The sequence below is a fragment of the Mercurialis annua genome, linkage group LG1-X, assembly GCF_937616625.2.
Source record: "Mercurialis annua linkage group LG1-X, ddMerAnnu1.2, whole genome shotgun sequence".
Lineage (NCBI taxonomy): Eukaryota > Viridiplantae > Streptophyta > Magnoliopsida > Malpighiales > Euphorbiaceae > Mercurialis > Mercurialis annua.
This window is the reverse complement of record NC_065570.1, coordinates 58,824,076-58,846,159: the sequence shown is the minus strand read 5'-3', so window position 1 is coordinate 58,846,159 and position 22,084 is coordinate 58,824,076. Positions and strand designations below refer to the sequence as shown.

Here is a 22,084-nt window from a genome sequence, read left to right as displayed (position 1 = left end):
TTCCCATAATGTAGAATTGAAATAGATAAGAGTGTTCCTTTTCCAAAAGTAAATTAGAAGAAGAGAGAATGCATTGTTTTAGAACATAGAGAGCCTGCACTTAAATTCCCTTCATATTTTTAGCATTTGAGTGTTGTCTCCCAAAACATGAGCACTTCCATATATTAGCAAAACACATTCACCCAAAACCCTACCTTCATAGCTACGCCTTCCAAAACTAAACAAACCAACCCTAAACCTTTTTCTAAAATTTAATTAGCATACAATTAAAATTAACAAGTTCCACACGGAATCCAAAAGTAGGTTTAGAAAAAGGAGGTTAGCTTTGGCCGAAATGGAAAGGAAATTAAATTATTGGTCTCTGATCAGAAAATAATAAAGTAAATGAGTGTATTTTAGTATTTTCCTATAACTGAACTGATAATAAAAATTAATTTAAAATTTACTAATATATCTAATTATTATTTTTCATATGCATGAGTGTATTATTTTCACACACTATAAAATTATTAATGACATAAAAATTTAACCATAAGTCTTAATTATATCTTTTTGATACACTGTTGGTCACAAAAAAATATTTAAAGCAGTTGTATTATACTATATTAATAGGCTTATTTTACCTACACATATTAAAATAAATTAGTTTCTTGATTTAAAATTGTACTACTTAATTTTTTTATTAAATAATTGATTAGCTTAAAGTCATAATTAATTTAATCAATTTAAATTAATTAAATTCAAAATTTTTTTTTATAGTTGATCAATTTCTAAAAAAAAGTATTTTGAAACACTCCAAATACAAATTAATTTTATTTTTTTCAGAAATAGAAGTTAGTTATTTGTATTAAATATATACTATAAAGTTAAACAAATGAAATCGGAACTTTAAAATTGTACTCGAAGAGTTTAGCCACTCGAACAAGATTTTGGTTGCAAAATTAATTGTTGATAAAAAAAATACTCTCTCTATTTTTTAATTGTCTATTTAGTCAAGTAAATTTGTCTATATTTATTTGTTTTTTAGAATATTAAAATGATGGGTGGAGATTCTCGCATTTCTTCTCTTGATAATAGCACTCCAATTTCATCCCTTTTAGTTGATAATAACTTTACAACCCTTGATTTAAATTTCTTTTTCTTTTTAATATTCCATAACTGTTTTTCTTTTGACACAATTTATAATCTTTTTAACTTTTTAATTTACATAATTTTATTTAATGACCAATTTTTAATTTCAAACAATCACATTCATCTTTTTCATTTATTTCCATATTTTAATCTTATTAATCCATTTACTTTAAACTACCAATTTTATTTAAATAAATAAATAATTTAATAGTAATGTTTTTTTAATAAAAAGACTCATTTTTGGATTGCATACATAACATTATATGATTTTTTTCCCATAATATTTGTTATTTTCCAAAATAAACAGATTTTTTGCCTATATGTAGGCATAATTTAAATAAATTTATAACTTTAGAAACAATCCTAAGAATATAAAATCACATACAAACTACAAATACTAATAATAAGATGTGACATAGATAACTAACTATTCTAACCTTTTATAATATCAGTGGATTTTATTAAGAGTATATATAAATAATAAGGTGTGACATACATATATTCAAAGAATTTAGTAAAAGAAAATACTTGCAGAATATAATAGTAAAGGGTAGCAAAGTCATTAATAGTTAGAATAAGAAAAATTGGAGTGTAACTATAATTGGGTGGAGTGCGAAAATCTCCATCCTAAAATGATATCCAAATTTATCTCTTTATAATAACTGCTATAATTTAATTTATAAACTATTTATTAATTAATAAAATCATATTAATATTTATTTTTATAATTTAAGATAATTTTCTTTTAATATATATAAATTTTGGCTGGACAATAAAAAACAGAGAAAATATATTTAAAGAGAATACATTTTTAGAAAAGTAAAAAGAGTAATATTAAAATATAAATTCAGAAAATGACTTAATAAGTTAAAATAATTCAGTCACTATACTAATATTTAGTAAAAATTACTAATAGGACTATAGGAGTGTATACTTATTTAAAATACTGTAGTTTAAAACCATATTTTATGGAAGAGAGGTAGGAGTTTTTTTGGTCGAAGAGAGGAAGGAGTTGACATTTGTGATTTGACACATTCGGTTCACCTGCAGTAAATTGTAATTCCCTATAAAGTAAAAATTACTAAAAAAATAAACGTCAGCAAATAGTGTAAGTAACGGCGTCAAAAAGTTAAATAAGTTATCAGACATAGAAAAAAGGGCCCCACGTGAGGTCTGAAATTTTTGACTTAATTACCCAACTAGTAATGGTCGAGTGTCTAGTCACTGTATATATAGGCGACGCTTCTTTTCGGGAAGATACAATAACCGCGGCAATTCTTGATTTCATTATTTTACTGGATTGCTAAACACCGCCCATTTTTACTTAACACCGTATAGACACATTATCTTTATACCCTTTTCAATTTTTGAACAGAAAACCAAATCATAAAAAAAAAAAAATCCTTTCAACTCATTCAACCATATTCAATCTCATATTCTACGGCAATGTCGGATTCTGAACGAGATAAAAATCGACAACCCCTGATAAGTTTTTTTTTTAAAATTTCAAAATAAGTGATTTTTTTTCCAGTTTTGTAGAGGGGAACGCTTCCATTTCACGTCCCCTTCAGAGGAGAGGACGCCGGAAAACGGCGTCCCCTTCTGTGGAGAGGACGCTGGAAAACGGCGTCCCCTCCAGAGGAGGGGGCGTGAATCTCCCACGTCCTCTCCTGAAGAGGGGACGTCGTTCGTCTCTTCTTCAGGAGGGGACGTGGGACTTCACTGTCCCCTCCTCAGGAGGGGACGTGGATCTCCCACGTCCCCTCCTCAGGAGGGCACGGTCAAGTCCGGCGTCCTCTCCTCCGGAAGGGACGCCGGACGTCCCCTTTTCAGGCGGAGGGGACGACGGAAAAATAGAAAGAAAAAAATTAAAAATTATTTTTTATTTCGGAAAAGCCTGAACAAATTGTTTCTGAGCGTCGATACCCGTTACCCGACGAATTGTACTCGTTATCCGTCATTTTAATCGACTTTTTACGTATTTGTTCGAATGTATTCGAATAAGTTGAGAGAATTTTTTTCAAAATTTTGCTAGAAGGGCAGAAATGTCTTTTGCATGGGCGGTGTTAAGTAAAACGGGGCAGCGACACTTATTTTAACTGTGGCCACGCCCTCTGAAAAATACTGATTCTTTATGATTTTTATCAGTTATATATAATCTGTTTTTATATTTTATATTTCTTTTGTAGTTAAATTCAAATAAAACCGATTTTTTACCTATACGACAACTATATATATATAAAATTAAAAAAATTTAATCACAATAAAATATCCAACCGGTTCAGAAAAATGGCTATAAAAACACAATATGCAAAAAACGGGTTATATTTGCTAATTTTGAAACATTCGATTATAACTGACAAAAGTCGCACATATTTAGTATTTTTTGGAGATTTGACCTTTAATTTTAACTCAATTAAATAAATAATTACTCTTTCGGGTCCATTATATTTACCGCATCTGAAAATGTTAATTGGTTCATAATATCTGTCATATTAGAATTTTAAAAAAGCATTAATTATTATTTTTTGAATTTATCCATAACAATAAATAATTTAGTTAGGTTAAAAATAGTAGTCAAACATAAAACTAGTGGTAATTCATATGAAAAATTTAATAAAAATATATGCAAATTAATATATATTTATTAGTTTCTTAATTTATGTGAAAGGGTAAAATGCATCAAATATTATTGACCAAAGAGAATATATAGAAAAATTGTTTTTTGGATTTCTGCATAATTTATCAGGGTTTTTTTAATTATATTTTATTTGTTCCTTTCATACAAAATAGAATTATTTAACTTATATTTATTAAAAAAATTACTTAATTTAATTTAAATTATCATGTCTACTATTTATAATTCTTTTATTGAATTTATTTTCTTATATATTTCTATTAGATAATAAGTTAAATAAACTTATAAAATACATATAAAATAATTTTAATAAAGATAATACGTACTTTTATTCAAAGATGATTGATTAAACTAATCAGTGGTCTAGTTACTAAAAAATTTAAAATATATTTTGAATTACATATTGGATAAAATAATTGGTTTAGACGGAACTTTTAAATATGTGTGGAAAAGTAAACGGATATGGTAATTCTTGAAAGGAGATAAAGACAAGATATTAGGTGATGATTGAGGAATGAGAAGACTAATTATTACAATATGAGTGAAAAAAAAAATGAATCATTGATCTATTGAGCAAAAGAATACAAGGACTCGACTCATATTTTTACCATTTTAGACCGTTTATTAGGAGACAATCTGTGGCGATACATCGCACTTTCTTCAGCTGCCGCTATTTGAGTATTTTTTGCCATATATGTCTTCATTCAAATTACATTTAGCGACCACTCACGCAACAAAGAGCTTTGCTCTGAATCCCGCCATTAAATTACTACTGATACCGCTTGAATTTGATCAGGTGGAAAATTAATTGAAGAAAAAAGATCAAGTTTAAACGAGCTAACTATTTTAAACTTTTTTTTAATAAAAAGAGGTTAATTTAGTGTTTCGGAGTAGAGGTGAAACATAAATACTTACGTCATTGTATAAATGAATTTTTTCCTAGGTCAGGGTATAGACGAAAAAAAAATTCAAGGTGAGTGGTTTTTAAGTAATTAAGCCATTTTTTACTAATTATGACAACAATTGGAAAATACATGTTTGACCAATAAGGTATAGTTCAAATAGTATAAATACTGGGAAGCAAATTGTTAAATCGTGGGTTCAAATCCTCAACCTTCCAACTATAAAAAAAAACATTTTTCTATTATTGTTCTTCTTCTTCCTCTATGTCTCGGCTGTCAAGAAATTCAGCTGTTGTTTCGGATCATTCTAACAGCATAATGGTTTTTATTAGAGTACTATGGAGATTCAAATTACCTCTAAGAGTTCAATTATTTTCCTGGCTTGTGGCTCGTGACAGAATATCTACTTACTCGACTTTGGCTCGGAGAGGGATTATTCTTCAAGAGAGTAGAGGTTGTTTATTGTGCTTACAGGAAGAGTCGGGGGTTCATGTGTTTTATTCACTGCAATTTTGCTTGGCAAATTTGGTCTCATATTCTGAATTATAGTAATCAAAGTTGGGTCTCGCCAAATTCTATCGACCAATTTTTCTATTACTGGTCGGGTTTATCCAAAATGAAATACATGATTCTTTGGAATTTGATTTGGTTCTTCACGAGTTGGAATTTCTGGAAAGCAAGAAATAGGCGGGTTTTCGATTTCAAGTCGACAGATTGATAGTCTCATCCTTAAAAGTGTTAGTGAAGCGGTTTTAGTTTATAAATGTTTTCATCCGATTTTTCGTTATTCTAGTTTGGACATCTATAAAAGTTTGGATTTCTTCTTCATTCAAACTTGATTGTATTTGTTTTTTTTACCTTCCACATTTTGTGGTTGAATTAATTTAAATATCATTTATCAAAAAAAAAATATACTTGGATTAGTCTTCAGCTTCTTTACAATTTTAGAAAAAATAACAGTATTTCAAATTAATATTTTGGTAGAAAGCAATTAAAAAAATATACCACATTTTTAAAAATATTAAATAATTAGTAAATATTTTATCTAGACAAAATATATTATTCCTTCCAATCATCATTTATATTACTTTTACATGATTATATTAATTTATTTTAATTAGAATGATGGTGAAGTGGATATGGATCCAGTAAAACGGATGAAACCCAGACCCGCAAAAGGGACGCATGATAAGAAGGGAAGGGGGTAAAAGGAGGGGATACGGTGGTCTGAGTAACTGACATCCCTACTAAGCCATTACTGAATTTGGGTGGGTGTCTCATCAATCTCTTTTTCTATTCATTTCTGCGTTACGGTAATTCCCCAAGCTTTTCACTGCTGACAATGAAATGAAAGTTGATACCTTCTCTTTTACTATTACCACCTAATTCTCCACTTCTTTCCACTCTCATCGGTTAGTCCATATGCATATACATGTTCAAAAATGCTTCTCTTGTTCTAATTTTCAATTATGTTTGATTTTTTTTATTAATAAACCAATAGTTTAGTAACTTGATCTGTCTAAATCTGAACACACCATTAAAAAATTAATCAAATTATTATGGAGTTGATAAAATAAAAGACATGTATTTTAATGAAAGAACACTAGTTTAATAAAGTCAAAACTTTAGTTATATTTTTAATTATAGACTTAAATACCAATTTGCCCCCTCAACTTGTAAATAATGGGCAATTAACACATAAATTAATTTTATGGGCAAATCAGTATACGAATTTGGTGATTATGGCAATTAGCTCCATTTTAGCAAATTAACTTACAAGTTAAGGGTAAATTATCAATTGAGGGACAATTAACTTACAATTTGAGGCCAATTGTTGAAAAAATCTAAAAAGACTGACTAATTTAATCCATTTTGATTTTTAATTTAATCGGGCTAATCTAATTAACTTGAATTCGATACGATATTGTTTTGATTGATACATACATAATGTTATTTCAGATTTTAATATTTGTATAATAACAATGTTTTTTTTTGATAATTTGGAAAGGGGGGAGCAGTTATGGTAGGAATCGAACCCACGTCCTAGCAGTTTGCTGCTCAACGCTTATACCATTTAAGTTAAAGGTCGTTGGTATAACGATGTTTAAAACATATAAAATTAACCTGATGGATTTTAACCGAACTTATGTTATTTCAAGTTTCTATTTTCTTGATACTTGATAGTAATAAATTTTAATTATTCGATTAACCAATTATCCTACCAAACTAATATATTATACTAGTAATCTCGAGGCGCAAGTGAGTGGTAAGATGTTCTTAAGGTTTAAGTTAACCCTAATCATGCATGTAGCCGTTTAAAAATTGGATTAGAGTTTGTCTCCCGCAAAAGACCCACACAACACAACTCAAGTGATAATTAGTGTGACTGTAAAAAAAATTAAAACTTTCTAGAATTTGTTTAGAAAACCTCATGAACCGTATTAAAAAATAAGGAAAATTAGAATAGCTCATTTTTGTTATTGATCCGGTGCGGTTTGATTTGCATACATCTAAGACCCTAATACTTTATTACTATATGGAATGGAAAGGATAGAAGAAAATGTACTACTAACTATATATGCGAAACACGGAGAAAGTGAAAGGGAGAGAGAGAAGCAGTAGATCTGAAGCCATTAAGTTGTATATGTATATATATATATATATATATATATGTTTTATGGGGAGGTAGCGAGCTTATATGAAATAGATAGTGCACAAAATAAATAAAACGAAAGCGAAAGGAAAACAAGATTAATTCAAAGAAAAGGTTTGAATAGAGTTTGTTTGAGTGGGTGTGGATTCATTATTTGAAATCCCACTTCTTTGTCTCTTACTCTTTTGCTTTTAAATTTGTTTTTCGTTTGATCCCATGTTCTTAATATTGCTCAATCTGATCATACGCTTTTGTCTTCTGTGGCACCCTCAGATCCATCAAAACTAAACTTTTTCTTCTTCTTCTTTTGCTTTTCATTTACCCTCGCCATCTCCATATAACATATTAGACAAGAAAATGGGCACAGGTTGGAGAAGAGCCTTTTGCACCACTATTCCAAGAGATTCAGATTCCACTTCCATTTCAGATAAGCAGCACCAAGCAAGTCCTAGTCCCACCACAAAAACTAGCTGTGCTAAATTAGGGTTTCTCTCCGGGGGAAGCAACCCAACTACACCTCGTCTACACTCCCAATCTGCTGCTTCTAGTCCAAGCTTGCGTTGCAGAACCGCTTCCACTAATGCCGATCATCACTCATCTTCAACCAATGAAACTCCAGTGCTCCGCTGTAAAACCACACCTAAATCAGCTAAATTTTCAAATCCAACTTCTCCTGGATCTCCTCTCAAGCTCTCTCTCTTCAAGAACAGCTTCAAGTTCAGGGTAAGAATATACCAGACTATATTTTTTTATTGAAACTATTAATAACAATGATGATGGAATTTGAATTTGATTGGCTGTGTTTTTTTTTCTTTGCAGAGTAGCTGTGGAATCTGCTTGAATAGTGTGAAAACAGGTCAAGGCACGGCAATATACACAGCAGAATGTTCACACGCTTTTCACTTTCCTTGCATAGCTTCACATGTCCGTAAAAATGGCAGTCTCGTGTGCCCTGTCTGCAACTCTACTTGGAAAGATGTTCCTCTGCTTGCTATTCATAAAAATCTCCACAATCCTGATACTGAAAACGACACCGTTGATAACCCCACCACCACCAGTGCAACTAAACTCAAAGTTGAAGAGAAGAACGTTGTTGTTATAGAATCTTCACCCCGTCTTCAACAACCGGTAACTCCTAAAAAAATCTATGATTCAAGATCTTATGATGATGATGAGCCATTGCTTTCACCTACAGCCGGTGGCAGATTCATTACGATTCCTGAAGCTGATAATGAGAACGTTGAAGAGGAAGAGGAGGATGACGTGGATGAATTTCAAGGATTTTTTGTTAATCCGACGCCGTCTTCTTCAGTCAAACTGGATGATACCAATAATATTTCAAGAAATGTTCAGGTCAGACTATTGCCTGAAGCGGCTGTTGTATCCGCCGGACGCGGTTACGAAACTTATGCTGTGGCATTGAGAGTGAAAGCTCCACCACCGCCGCAGCAGAGCTCCCCACGGAGTCACACCAATACGGCGTCGCTTCTGGATCGTTCACATAGAGCGCCGATTGACTTGGTGACAGTTCTTGACGTCAGTGGAAGCATGACCGGAGCTAAACTGCAAATGCTAAAACGCGCCATGCGTTTAGTTATTTCATCATTGGGCTCGGCTGATCGTCTCTCAGTTGTAGCTTTCTGTTCTGTTCCTAAACGGCTATTGCCTTTACAAAGGATGACGGCTCAAGGTCAGCGCGCGGCTCGTCGTATTGTCGACCGGCTTGTTTGTGGTCAAGGTTCAAGCCTTGGTGATGCTTTGAGAAAAGCTACTAAGGTGCTTGAAGATAGACGGGAACGAAATCCAGTTGCCAGCATCATGTTATTATCAGACGGTCAAGATGAGCCTGTTCAAACCAACACCGCAAATCAACGGCATGGATCGAGCCACATGTCCTCAACGCGATTTGCTCATATAGAGATCCCGGTACACTCTTTTGGGTTTGGACAAAGTGGCGGCTACAGTAATGAGCCGGCTGAGGATGCATTTGCTAAATGTGTTGGTGGTCTGTTGAGTGTGGTGGTGCAAGATTTGAGAGTCCAACTCGGCTTTTCTTCCGGCTCCGCTCCAGCTGAGATATTAGCAGTTTACACAAGCAATTCCAGGCCTACCGTGCTCAGCTCCGGCTCCATTCGGCTTGGTGATTTGTACGCTGAAGAAGAGAGAGAATTACTCGTGGAATTAAGGGTCCCATCATCTGCAGTTGGGACCCACCATGTGATGTCTGTTCGTTGCCTTTACAAAGATCCAGCTTCTCAAGAAGTTGTATACGGACGTGATCAGGCATTATTAGTACCACGTCCTCACGCCGTTCGATCATCAGCTCCTAAAATCGAACGGCTCAGGAATCATTTCATCACCACCCGAGCCATAGCCGAATCCAGACGGCTCGTCGAGAACAACGATTTCACCAGTGCTCACCATTTGCTGGCTTCATCTCGAGCGTTGATCTTGCAATCCAGCTCAGCCTTAGGTGATGAGTATGTTAGAGGTTTAGAGGCTGAGCTGGCGGAATTACATTGGAGGAAACAGCATCAAATGGAAATCCAGCAGCAGCAGCAGATGATGATCCAACGGCGGAGGGGTAACGAGAGGGATTCAAATACAACGGTGGTAATCGACGAGAACGGGGAGCCACTTACGCCGACATCAGCTTGGAGAGCAGCTGAGAAGCTGGCTAAGGTAGCCATGATGAAAAAGTCGTTGAATAAAGTGAGCGATTTACACGGCTTCGAAAATGCAAGATTTTAATATAATGATGACTTAATAATAATAAGAAATTGAAGAATTGATTTTGAGAAAAACAAATTGTGGATTATAATTACAAAATGATGTTATTAAAATGGGAACAATAACAACCTGATAGGGCACTTTCTGCAAAAGGAAAATGATTAGGATTAATGTTTTGTTTAGTTTCTCTTAATTTCATATCAAAATTGTAATCCACAATCTATTTCAAAAAAGGTTGTAAATGGTAGTGCTATAAGATGGAGTTTTACCTTTATTTATTTTTTCAGTTTGGAGGCAGAATGATTGAAGAGTAGCTAGCTGGGACTTGAAATGATGATTGAATCATTTTTTGCATATTTTTAAAATATTCAGCCTTTTGTCATACAGTATAGATTATGAGTTTGGTCCCATTTAATAATGTTGGCATCTTTTTATAAATACATTTCTTTTGTTTCATTTTGACACCAACCTACTAGGGTATACATCAAACTACTAGGGTTTTCAATAGATGAAGCAGAAGCAGTCGTATTCGTATCATATCAATCTATTATGATGATATTTATGACTAAATTGTATCATAAAAACAAGGTCTAATGTCTTAAAAAACCCCGACCTTTTAACCCATTTTCAATCATACCCTGACGTTGCAAATTTGTCAATTTTACCCTATTTTGCATTTTTGTGTTTCAATTGTACCCTGAAAAATTAAATTAACGTCTTTTCCGTTTGGAAATTTGTTTAAAATATTCTACATGTCTCGCATATATTAATTGTATATTTTTAAAATTTATTTAAGTTTGGTTAAATTAATTAAAAATTTAAATTAGTGTTAATTTGATTATGGTTTTTAGTTAGTTTTTAAAAATAAAGGACTTATTTGTACTTTTTTGAATAAAAAAGAATTTAATTTCATGTTTATACTTAATTAATTGAATGATTTTATCATTTAAGTAAAAAAATCAACAAAAATTAAAATATTGGGGTACAATTGAAAACGGAAAATTAAAAAGTGGGTAAAATTGACAAATTTTCAACGTCGGGGTAGAATTGAAAAAAAGTTTAAAGATGAGGGGTTTTTGAGTAATTAGACCTAAAAACAATACTAATATGTTATATTTATCCACTCTTGTATTTCTTTTAATATAATTGATCGAGTATGAGTTATATAAAATGAGGTAAATATATATATTCTATAAACATATGTTTAATTTATTAATATAAAATGGGTGAAATATAAATAATACCGAGATGACACGCTTAAAATAGAATTATTTTTTTGATAAATGCTTAAAATAGAATTTAAGTGGATCAACTATTAGTAACACCATTATAGTATATATATAATATATTTATTTCAATAAAATGAAAATTAGTCAGACACAATTTAAATAATTTGAATATTAAATTGATATACATATCATATAAATAAATTATACATTTTTAATATTAATAACTATTAAATTATATATATATATTTAAAAATATTATTGGATCGGATTGACATAACGGGATACGCAAAATTAAATAAACTAACTCGATTATCACACAAATATATTAAATATCAATTTAATCTATTATGTTCTTGTATTAAACTTATTGTGTTCGCTTGTATACGAGCTATTTTGACACCCCTATATTCCCTTCAATTCCTATCTCCATAGGAAACATTACACAGCAGTTATGCTTTATAAGTTTATGAAAATGAATTATATTTTCAATGCACAAAACTTTGTCCCAAGGCTATCTTCAATGTGACTGTCAGTAGCAGTAATTTTAGAGATTAGATGAGAGAGTGAATAGGCTATTAAATTAAATTCAGGCATTCTGCCAAACACCTCTTCTTGATGAGTTACTATCCTACTACCTTCATCGCCCAATTAGGAAAATATTTTTTACCCATTTTCATGTAATGTATTTACTATAATTATATATAAATAATACTACCATTTATATGTATTGTTTACATCCCATGCTATGTTTCAGAAATTAGCTGTATTTTCACTGATGGGTCTGGTCTAGTCTGGTCCATTTCTCTGCAAAGTGGCCCATTGGCTACTACTGATCATCAATCAATACAATAAATTAGACCTAACAGTGTATTTGATGTTATTCTATATATGACAAAATAACCTTGAACATTACAGCACATATTTAGATGTAAACATAAGACTGTAAATGCAGTTATTATGGTACAATGTATTGTGAATTCCCCATTCGTACCTCTTCTTTATACTACTCCATTGATTTGTTTCAACGGGCGGGTATACCCCGTCCCGCCCAGTTCCGGTTCTTTTGGATCCATGTTATTGTTTATCTAGTTTTGTAAAACCCGAATTCATATTCAATATGTTTTTAATGTGTAGACTACAATTTATGTTTTTAGTGTAAATTTTATATAGATCTGCGAAACCCTCGTATAAATTTAATTTTAATAATAAATATTAGATTCTAACAAGGTTTGGTCCGGACGGGATTTAAAGCCTAAAATTGCATATCACGGACCCCGAAGATTATGGAGTAGGACAGGCTTATATTTTGCATGGCTCGTATGGGTCCAAGTAGAAGGAGCACGTTTGCGACATCTATATAAGCAACAGAAACATGATCGAGTCCCATTCAATTACAGTGGTTTTCTTCGGATGCTTTAGGTAGAGAACTGATCTTCTTAGTGGAAATGCAGTGATAGATCAACTCATAGTTATTTCAGAGGAAAAATATGAACCATCACTGACACAATTTGTTAATCGACAACCAAGCGTTTGTGTCTGTTTTAACTGTAGATCGATGTATCCCCCGGCATTATTGATTGAATCCAATAGATTGATTATTCAAAAAGATTTATATTACACAAGGAAAATTACACAACACAACACTACGGTTGTATCATGTTGTGTGAGATAAACACTCGTTCCAAAAACACAAAAGATAAAAAATTAAATCATTACATCTTAGATTTTCCAAATGCTGGCTTGGTTCGGTTGGACTATATATCAAATCAAATCCGCACCCTGTTAATTTTTAGCTTGATTCGGTTATCAAAACTAAACTGAATTCTTTTTACTTTCAAAATCAATTCTTTTATAATATAAAATCAAACTAAATCGAATTTGTTGGATTGATTGGGTTATTTGTTTTGATTCAATTTTTGCACAGCCATAATTGCAGCTTACCTGGTTAGTAAAAGAAACATACAATAGCAGACTCCCTCTTCATCTGAACATAAAATATGAATGGCTCACTTTAATACAAGATGAATGGCTCCTAAGACAAACATACAATATTTTGTGATTGAAAACAAATGGAAGTTAGGAAGAGTGAATTGTACAAGATAAATGAACTCAAGCATCCCCTTGAGGGACCTGTACTTGACTGATAAACTGTAGATTACAATGGATGCGAACAATGATATTTTAATCTTATTTAATTTGGATGAGTGAGTATTTATTAAGGCATTAATGAAGCTTACTTCTGGCTGGTTTTGGCTCGAAGCTTTTGTTCCAAAACAGCTACTTCTGTCTCGAGACTGAACATTCTGTTAAGAGCATGCATATTCTCAAGGGTTTCGCTTAGGGTTCGGCTATCGCTCCCATCGCATCTCAGGTGCTGCATTGGACCATGGAGGAGTTTGTTAACTATACCACGGCTAAGATCATCCACGGCTTTTCTTGTTTTCTTCGGGATATCGTCGCCCATTTTTGAAATGCATTTATCGAGCTCTGCAGCTCTAATTCTCTCAGCATAAGCTCTCAATTTCTTGATTGTAGGAACCGTCTCCAACGAATCCCTCCATGCTTCAAATTGTTTTGATTCCTCGGTAATAATTTCTTGAGCTTCCATCGCTTTACGAAGGCGGTCTTCCTTATTAGCAGCCACGACCTCCTTAAGATCATCAACATTGTAAACTCGTGCATTTCCAACATCATTCACACATGAGCCAACATTCCTTGGAACGGAGATATCTACAAATAATCTCAAACCCCCAACCTCTGAACTAACGGAGGGAAGATCTTTAACATGTTCTTTCAAAAATAATGGAGTTTCTGACGCTGTGCTAGTGAAAATCACATCAGCCTCAGCAGCACAAGTCAGCATTGCATCCAGGGGTTTGTAAACGATGTCAATATCCTTAATGTCCTCTCTTATAGCAGCTACTCTTTCCTCGGATCTGTTCACAACCACCATCGTTGTACAACCCTTTGCCGCCAAGTGTTTGATCACAAGCTTCCCCATCTTGCCAGCGCCGACAACCAACATTCTAGCAGTATTATGTGAAGATTGAGGAAGCTTCATCAAAGCAAGTTCAACTGCAGCAGAGCTAACAGAAACAGCCCCAGAAGCTATATTTGTCTCGGTCCTTACTCGTTTCCCAACAGATATAGCATGTTTAAACAGGCCGCTAATATTCCTTCCAAAGCCAACAACTCCTTGCCCGACTTTCACAACTTGTTTGACCTGAGCGAGAATTTGGCCTTCTCCCAGAACAAGAGAGTCGAGACCTGCAGATACTTCAAAGAGATGCTGTGTAGCGTCATTGTTGTACAACACAAACTGGTGCTGGCAAATTTCTGAAACAGAGATGCCGCTTGTCTGCCATAAAAGAGATTTTACTTTTCAGTATCAAGAAATTTATTGATTCATTGTGCAACCTTTGAGAACACTTCAAAGTTCAAACAAACAACAGCCATGTACACAGCCAGAGAGAAATAAACGAAACCTTTGGCGCCAGAGATCATTTTAGGATAATTTGTACAAATTCTAATACTCAAAGATCACTTAACAGCATGTATTGTATATGGATATCCAACATATTCCTAATTTACTTAATAGAAACAAGATTTGGCATTATTTTCCTGATCAAATTCTCGTAAAAGCCAAAACAGGACTAAACCTAAAAAAAAAAACAGAATTCACCTTTGACATCCAATCGGTAACTTCTTTAACACCGCGATGTTGAGATAGAGCCACTACATATATCTCCATTCTGTTGCAGGTACTAAGAACTGCAGCCTCTTCTATATGATTTAGACCACAGAGCTCCCCGATAGCCCGAGGCCATTCAGCTTCCGGAATGGCAAGCTTTTCTCTCATTTCAACAGGCGCAGTGTGAATACTAAGCCCAATAACCACAATACTCGCCCTTTCCTTAGTATATCCTAATATAGATAAAAGATAGTCAACATTATCAGCATATGATAAAACAATCAGCAAGAAGATAATCATACAAAATAGGGAAAGAAAGAATAACAAGAACATAAAAAGTAAGGACTCACTATCAGCGGCAGAGGTTTTGAGCTGCTCAAGAGCAGACAAGCTAGAGAGCTTGGCCGAATCAGTAATAGAATCAGTTTGAACAACAGAATCAGCTCCAACTTCACATCTCACGCCTCCTCTCTGCGTCAAAATCCGTCTGTAATTATTGTCATTTCGAGTGGGCAATCGAGTCTTTGGAACAGAAATTCTTAAAGACGAAGATGAGGCAGATAGAGAAGCAGAAGACGAATTATTGAGCAATAAAGTCTCCATTTTGGCAACAGATAAAGTGGTAGCAAACCCACTCGAAATAGCCATTATAGAAGTGAGAATTGTGTACCCAAATGCTCAAATTACACTGGGTGCTGCACGAATTCCCAGGAAAGGGAATGAATTTAGCGGGCGTGTGGCGTTGGTTTTTGGGTAGACAAAATGTTTATTGGAGGCTCAAAATTGTCCAAGTTAAAAAATTTAAAGTATATGCAATAGAGATGAAGGATTGGGGATTTCTGAACTCTGATTGGCCGGTCTTGTCCACGTTTTATCCACACTTCTAATTTTGACCCCACTTTATTTCCTAATTTGGATTTGTATTTGGTTCGGTTACGTTGAAAATAATAATAAAATTAATCTATTACTAAAAAAAAAGATCAAATTGAATTGTATTTGATTTAAAATTAAGAACTCACTTTTTTTTTTGAAATAAAAAGTTCTATTAATCAAAAGCTGATTGATCAGCCAGTACATAGAATTTGATAATCGGAGGGACATGCCCCAACCAATTAGATAAACTAAAATAGTCATATGCTACCACATGAGATTTTCTATCGTAATTAAAACAACATATATGCATCTCAATTAAGCTAAAGTAGTCATGTGCTATAAAACTGATAATATTACAAAGCAAAGAGTTGTTGTTGAAGGCATCCATTACAACCTTTGAAATAAAGGAAATTAGATTAGCTTCACTTGCCATGATAATACTAACTTTAATCGCACGACTGCTACAGCTAGCAGCTATAACTTCATCGTTAAAGTCCCTAATCACATGTTTTGTGACAAATCTCTTCTCTTGAACATTAAAGACATCATTTATACCAACGAAAAATATACCGATATTTGGTGAAATCCGTCGTAAGATGGTGGCTCTAATAGATTTAGAGATCCAAATCGTTTGCATCGCAAAAAACAATTTCATCTCCAACGATGAAAAAAACTATTCTTAATTTTGATTAGAACAGATCTAATAAAATTAAGATACTAAGATAGAAAATAATTTCTAAATCTAGACCAAAATTGGCCAAGAAAGAAACTTTATTCAAAATTAAAGATAAAAACTATGAAAAAGGCTAAAAAAACTGAATTTAAGAGATTGGGGAGGTGATTTTTGGCCAAGAATGGCCAAAAACCACCTCCCAAATGAACAAAAAAAAAATTTACTAGGGTTTGAAAGGTTTCTCAAAAGAGAGAGAGACGGCTAGAGTTTTATTAAGAACTCACTTGGTTGGGGAGTAAGTTAACTAAGAAAGTCTAACTTTTTGGGAAATAACATTTTTTCTCATATGGTTTATTTTCGCCAATCTACTTCCAGGGAAGGTAAGGGGTTGACTTCCCTAATAAAATCTGGGTAAGTTCTACTTCCCTAGTTAAATTAATTAAAATACTATTTTATCCCTATATTTAATTAGCCAATTTAGTTATTGCGAATAATATTGTTTTTAATTTTTAATTAATTAAAAATACAATACAATTTTTCGGGAAGTTATTATGTGAACCAAGTATTGAAAATATTAAATTCCTCCACACTAATTTTCTCATTAATTAACTTCCCGGGAAATAATTGTATATTTTTGAACCAAATGAGGCCTAAGATTAAGATTTTTAAAGCATATAAATATACTTTTGATATTAAAAAATGAAAATTAAATTCATACTAAATTATAATGTATACACATGTCAATCACTTGAATACATAGATAATAATATTTAAAAATAATAAATAAATTATAAATATAATTCAAATTTAACATTTTATGATTGAATCAAACAAAATTAGATAAACAAACTGGAAATACATAGTATTCTAATTGAACCGAACTAATTATTTCTAATTTAATTCGCTTTATATTTTTGATCGATTCGATTATGAGCACCTCCTAATAATAAATAGACAAATTACTTTTTGTGTTATATTGTCGAATTGAATTTTTTTCTAAAATGTAAAAAGATTGAAATAAATTCTGAATAAAATCAAAAGAGAGCATCAAGCTATCAATGTTAAAATGATTCTTGGAATTTGTCAAGATGCTTCTTTTCCATAATATCATAAAGGCAGTGGATGATTCAGTTTCTTTTAATTATTTCTAAATTAAATTTATAAAAATATTACGTGGAGCTGGGTGGGCTGCTCATAGCCAAAAAGGAGAAGAGACTTGATGGTACTTTCTTGTTCATTGGATTGTCATGAAATCAAATCCAATGGCTGCTATTCTTTAGCTGAGCTATAAGTGATAATGCGAAATCTAAGAAAGCGATAAGGCAGAACTTAAAATTGTGACTCACATTGCTTTCCAAGATTTCATAGTCTCTGTTTGCCACATATTTATTGCATATGTCGTGGAAATTAACTATGCTTTCATCTGGGGATATTAATCTCATAAGTTTTTCAAATGTTAAATCACACATACCAGCCTTTTTATTTTGGATAATTACTTAAAAACCACCCACCTTAATAACTTTTTTTCATTTATACCATGAACTAGGAAAATTTTCAATTGTACCCTATTTTTTATTTTTATGTTTCATCTCTACCCTAATGAATTAAATTGACCTATTTTCTTTTAAAAAGAAGTTTAAATTAGTCCTTCATTTTTAACCTATATTCTAATAAAACGTTAATATTAATCATTTATGTATTTTGTTTTTAATATTTTCATTCTTAAATTAATTAAATTATCAAAAAAATTAAGTTTGGGGTACAAATGAAACATAAAAATCGAAAATAGGGTACAATTGAAAATTTTCCTAGGTCATGGTAAAAATAAAAAAGAGTTACAAGGTGGGTGGTTTTTAAGTAATTAGGCCTTTTATTTTTAGTATTGTGTAGTACATTTCTATTTTATGACGTTTTCTGTATATTTAATAACTTTATGTTTGATGAAAAATAATTATAGACAATACAATGCAAAAACGCGAAAGATAGAAATGTGTGATAAAACGTTTTAAAAAATGAAAATATATTATTATAAAAGTGAGATGTTGAAATTAATATGAAAGTATTCTAAAAAAACAAATGTTGCTATAATTAAAAATAAATAAAAGATATAACGAAATTTTCATAGTTTCTTCAAAAGAACAGATTAACCTTTAAAAAAAATTGCGCACAATTAAGCTCTCATTGTTTCAAAACTGAACATTTGAACCCTTTTGTTCATCAATGTTATTAAGTACTGTTAATTGTTGACGTAGTTATGAAAAAAGGTTCAAAATTAACCTTAATATTTAAAATATTTATCAATTTTAAATTTATGAATTTTTAACTCTAAAAAACCCGCATCTTCTTAATTAGCTCTAATTAATTAAAATTCTTATTAAAATCAACTAAAACCTAATTAAACCTAATTAAACTAATATAGATCCAATTAAACCAATCAAAATCCAATTAAATTAATTAAAATCTAATTAAACTAATCAAAATTCAATTAAACCTAATTAAACCAATCAAAACCTAATTAAACCAATCAAAATATAATTAAACTTAATTAAACCAATCAAAATATAATTAAACTTAATTAAACCAATCAAAATACAATTAATTAAACCTAATTAAAGCAATCAAAAACTAATTAATAAAACCTAGTTAAACATAATTAAATCAATAAAAACTCAATTAAATATAATCAAATCAATTAAAATATAATTAAACCAAATTTCATATAATTGAAACCTATTCGAAAAACTGCCGGTCTTTTCCGGAAATTGTCGCCGGCCCTCCTCCTATCAGCTATCTACATTAAATTTAAATTATAACGAGTTCATGTGATTTTTATTTTTTAAATAAAATCATTTGACTCTTTTAAATAGTTTTTTTTAGATATTCTAATTTCCTAAAAAAATAATGACATTACTTCGTATATTGTGAACTATGAAGAGAAATATTATCCAAACAAATTTATAATAAAAATAATATGTATCTGTTATTGGCGTTTTGCGATGTGCGAATAACTGTAACAAGTGCGTGAAAATTATAATATACTTTTCCCGAAATTTAACAATTAACATAGCAAGTTGTCTCATGACTTATTCATTAAAAAAAACGTTGTCTCATGACTTAAGGAGTGATTTATCTAAGTATTTCATCTATCCAACCGAAAGTACAAAAATAAGTCCGACAATCTTGCCTTACTGCCCAAGATTATAAATGCCTGTAAGATATCAGTTTCATCATCTAATTCAGTGGTTTGTACCTTATGAAAACCATAAGAAACTATGTTTTTTTTAAAAAATTATTTGTCTAAATGGAGATGTTTGTAACTTGAATTTATAATTTTTCATTTTTAGACACGAGGGTTTTCCGGATGGGGCAATTTTTAGCTTAAACTTATAATATTTTCACTTTAGTACATGATTAAGGTGCATTCCAAGACATCTACATTGTGATTGCTGCTGATAGTGAAGTGATTGTATTTTCAAACTGATGAGTAGTTTAAAATAGGTATAATTATTTTTTAAATTTAAATTTTTGTGTTTTTTTTTATCAATTACGAGTTACGACCAAATCTTTTAACTTTTATAATTATGTCCAATTTGATTTTTTTTTTTTTTATAATTATGACCAAAAGTAACTTTCATGTTTTTTTTAACATGATTGCGACCAAACGTTCATATTAAATCATTTTATAAGTTAGATAAAAAAAATTAAAATTTGGTTGTCATTGATAAAGAATGCAAAGGTTTGGATATAACAACTGAAACTCAAAATTTTAGTCAGAATTATAAAAAAAAATTGAATTGAATATAATTGTAAAAATTATAAAGTTTGATCGTAATTGATAAAAAAAATGTAAGAGTTTAAATTTAGACTTAAATGCACACAAAATCACTAACTTTCGGGTGTTTTTGGTAATGCAAAATGGCACTGACACCGTTTTGTGTGTAAAACGGCGCCGTTTGTGATGTATAATGACACCGTTTTGGATATAAAACGGCACCATTTAAATGAAAACCGCAAACATGATACATAATTGTAAAATTAAAAAGTTCATGTTAAATACCAAAAACATGCGAAAATTGGTGATTTTTTATGCATTTAAACTTTAATTTTAAAAATAGTTTGGCCTTTAGAATATTATTTTTTTCTTTAAAGTAAACATTATAATAATAAATCAATGAACTTTTAAATGATTTCATCATTAATGGCATGGAGCATCTAATTATGCTTCAAATTTCCTAGATCAACATAAAAGAAAAAAAATAATGCTATATAACCCAACATTTTTAACCTACATTTTTGTACCGCCTGACATGGCAATTAAAGAGTGGATTGATTAAATTTTGTTTTTTGAGATATACATTTTTGGGTGGGGATTAGACGAATGAAACTTTACCACGTGAGGTGGGTTAAAAGAGTTGGTACAAAGTGTTGGGTTATAAAGCATTTTCCAAAGAAAAAACAGCTCTTTTTATGTACTATATAACAGGAGAAAAAATAGCAATGTTGAAATCGTTAGGTTTGCCTTACAGGTTTTAGCGAACATGTCCATTATTATTTGGGAGTTCATTTTTTATATTAAATTACTTAATATAGTTTGCTCTTCTTGTTTCTGTGTGTCATATTTATAAAGAGATAATAGTCGCGGATCGTGCGGCCAACCTTGGTTTCTCGCACAACATGGGGCTGATGTACTACCACAATTTATATGCCTATGTATATTCACAACTATATTATCAATGACCTTAGAGGGGTTTCTTTTTCTAAAATGTATAGGAGTTTCTACTAGTATTCTTTTTGGGGATAATTAGTAAAATATCTAAAAAAATAAAAATATTAATATTTTGTAATCATAACTTTCTAATTTGATTCTCGTACTCCAGCGTGTTTACTCTTTATTTTTTTACTCTATTCTTTTATTTTTATATTTTACCGCTTTGGATTTATACTCGTCCTTCATTTTCTTTTTTCTTTTTTTTTTCACTTCATCCAAACAAAACAACTAATAATTCAACAAATAAATTCAAAATATTCAGCTCATAGCAATTAAATAGATTGAGTTTTCTAATTTTATCATTACTTTTTAAAAATTTATTGTGAGTTTTAAATTTAGTTTCTGATCCGTTCGAATTTTTAATTCGTATTCAAATCGCTTCAAATTTCACTTGGAATTCAAATCCAACGATCATAACTTTCTCCAAAAACAAAGAAAACTGTAAATTTTTAATTTTTTTGTTCTCATTAAAAATCTATTAAAACGGTTTCAAACGGTTTTAAATGCAGTTTCAAACAATTTCTAAAACACATATTTGTTATCATTTAAAAAAAAATTATACAATGCTTATAAACAGTTTACAAGCGTTTCAAACAGTTTAAAAAAAAACAGCTTCAAACAGTTTACAAAGATTTCAAACAATTTCATAAACACACAATTTACAACCTTTATCTAAAAGCAGTTTCAAACAATTTTAAAATGTTTCAAACAGTTTACAAAGGTTTCAAACAGTTTAAAAAAACTTGTTCCAACAGCTAACAAAAAATTCAAAAACAGTTTACAAAAGTTTCAAACA

The 22,084-nt window shown here is 31.2% G+C and overlaps 2 protein-coding genes across 2 annotated transcripts; one reads left to right on the top strand and one right to left on the bottom strand.

The window, feature by feature from the left end:
• Positions 1-7,337: 7,337 nt before the first annotated feature.
• Positions 7,338-10,328, top strand: LOC126664493 (E3 ubiquitin-protein ligase WAV3). The gene is made up of 2 exons (XM_050356897.2): positions 7,338-8,047; positions 8,144-10,328. The coding sequence occupies exons 1-2, from the start codon at positions 7,682-7,684 to the stop codon at positions 10,073-10,075; spliced, it is 2,298 nt and encodes a 765-aa protein (XP_050212854.1). The 5' UTR covers positions 7,338-7,681; the 3' UTR covers positions 10,076-10,328.
• A 2,940-nt stretch (positions 10,329-13,268) lies between these two features.
• Positions 13,269-15,767, bottom strand: LOC126664536 (glutamyl-tRNA reductase 1, chloroplastic-like). The gene is made up of 3 exons (XM_050356967.2): positions 15,325-15,767; positions 14,966-15,207; positions 13,269-14,641 (listed from the first exon to the last, which is right to left on the bottom strand). Exons 1-3 carry the CDS (start codon positions 15,620-15,622, stop codon positions 13,517-13,519), a joined length of 1,665 nt encoding a protein of 554 aa, XP_050212924.1. The 5' UTR covers positions 15,623-15,767; the 3' UTR covers positions 13,269-13,516.
• Positions 15,768-22,084: the final 6,317 nt, after the last annotated feature.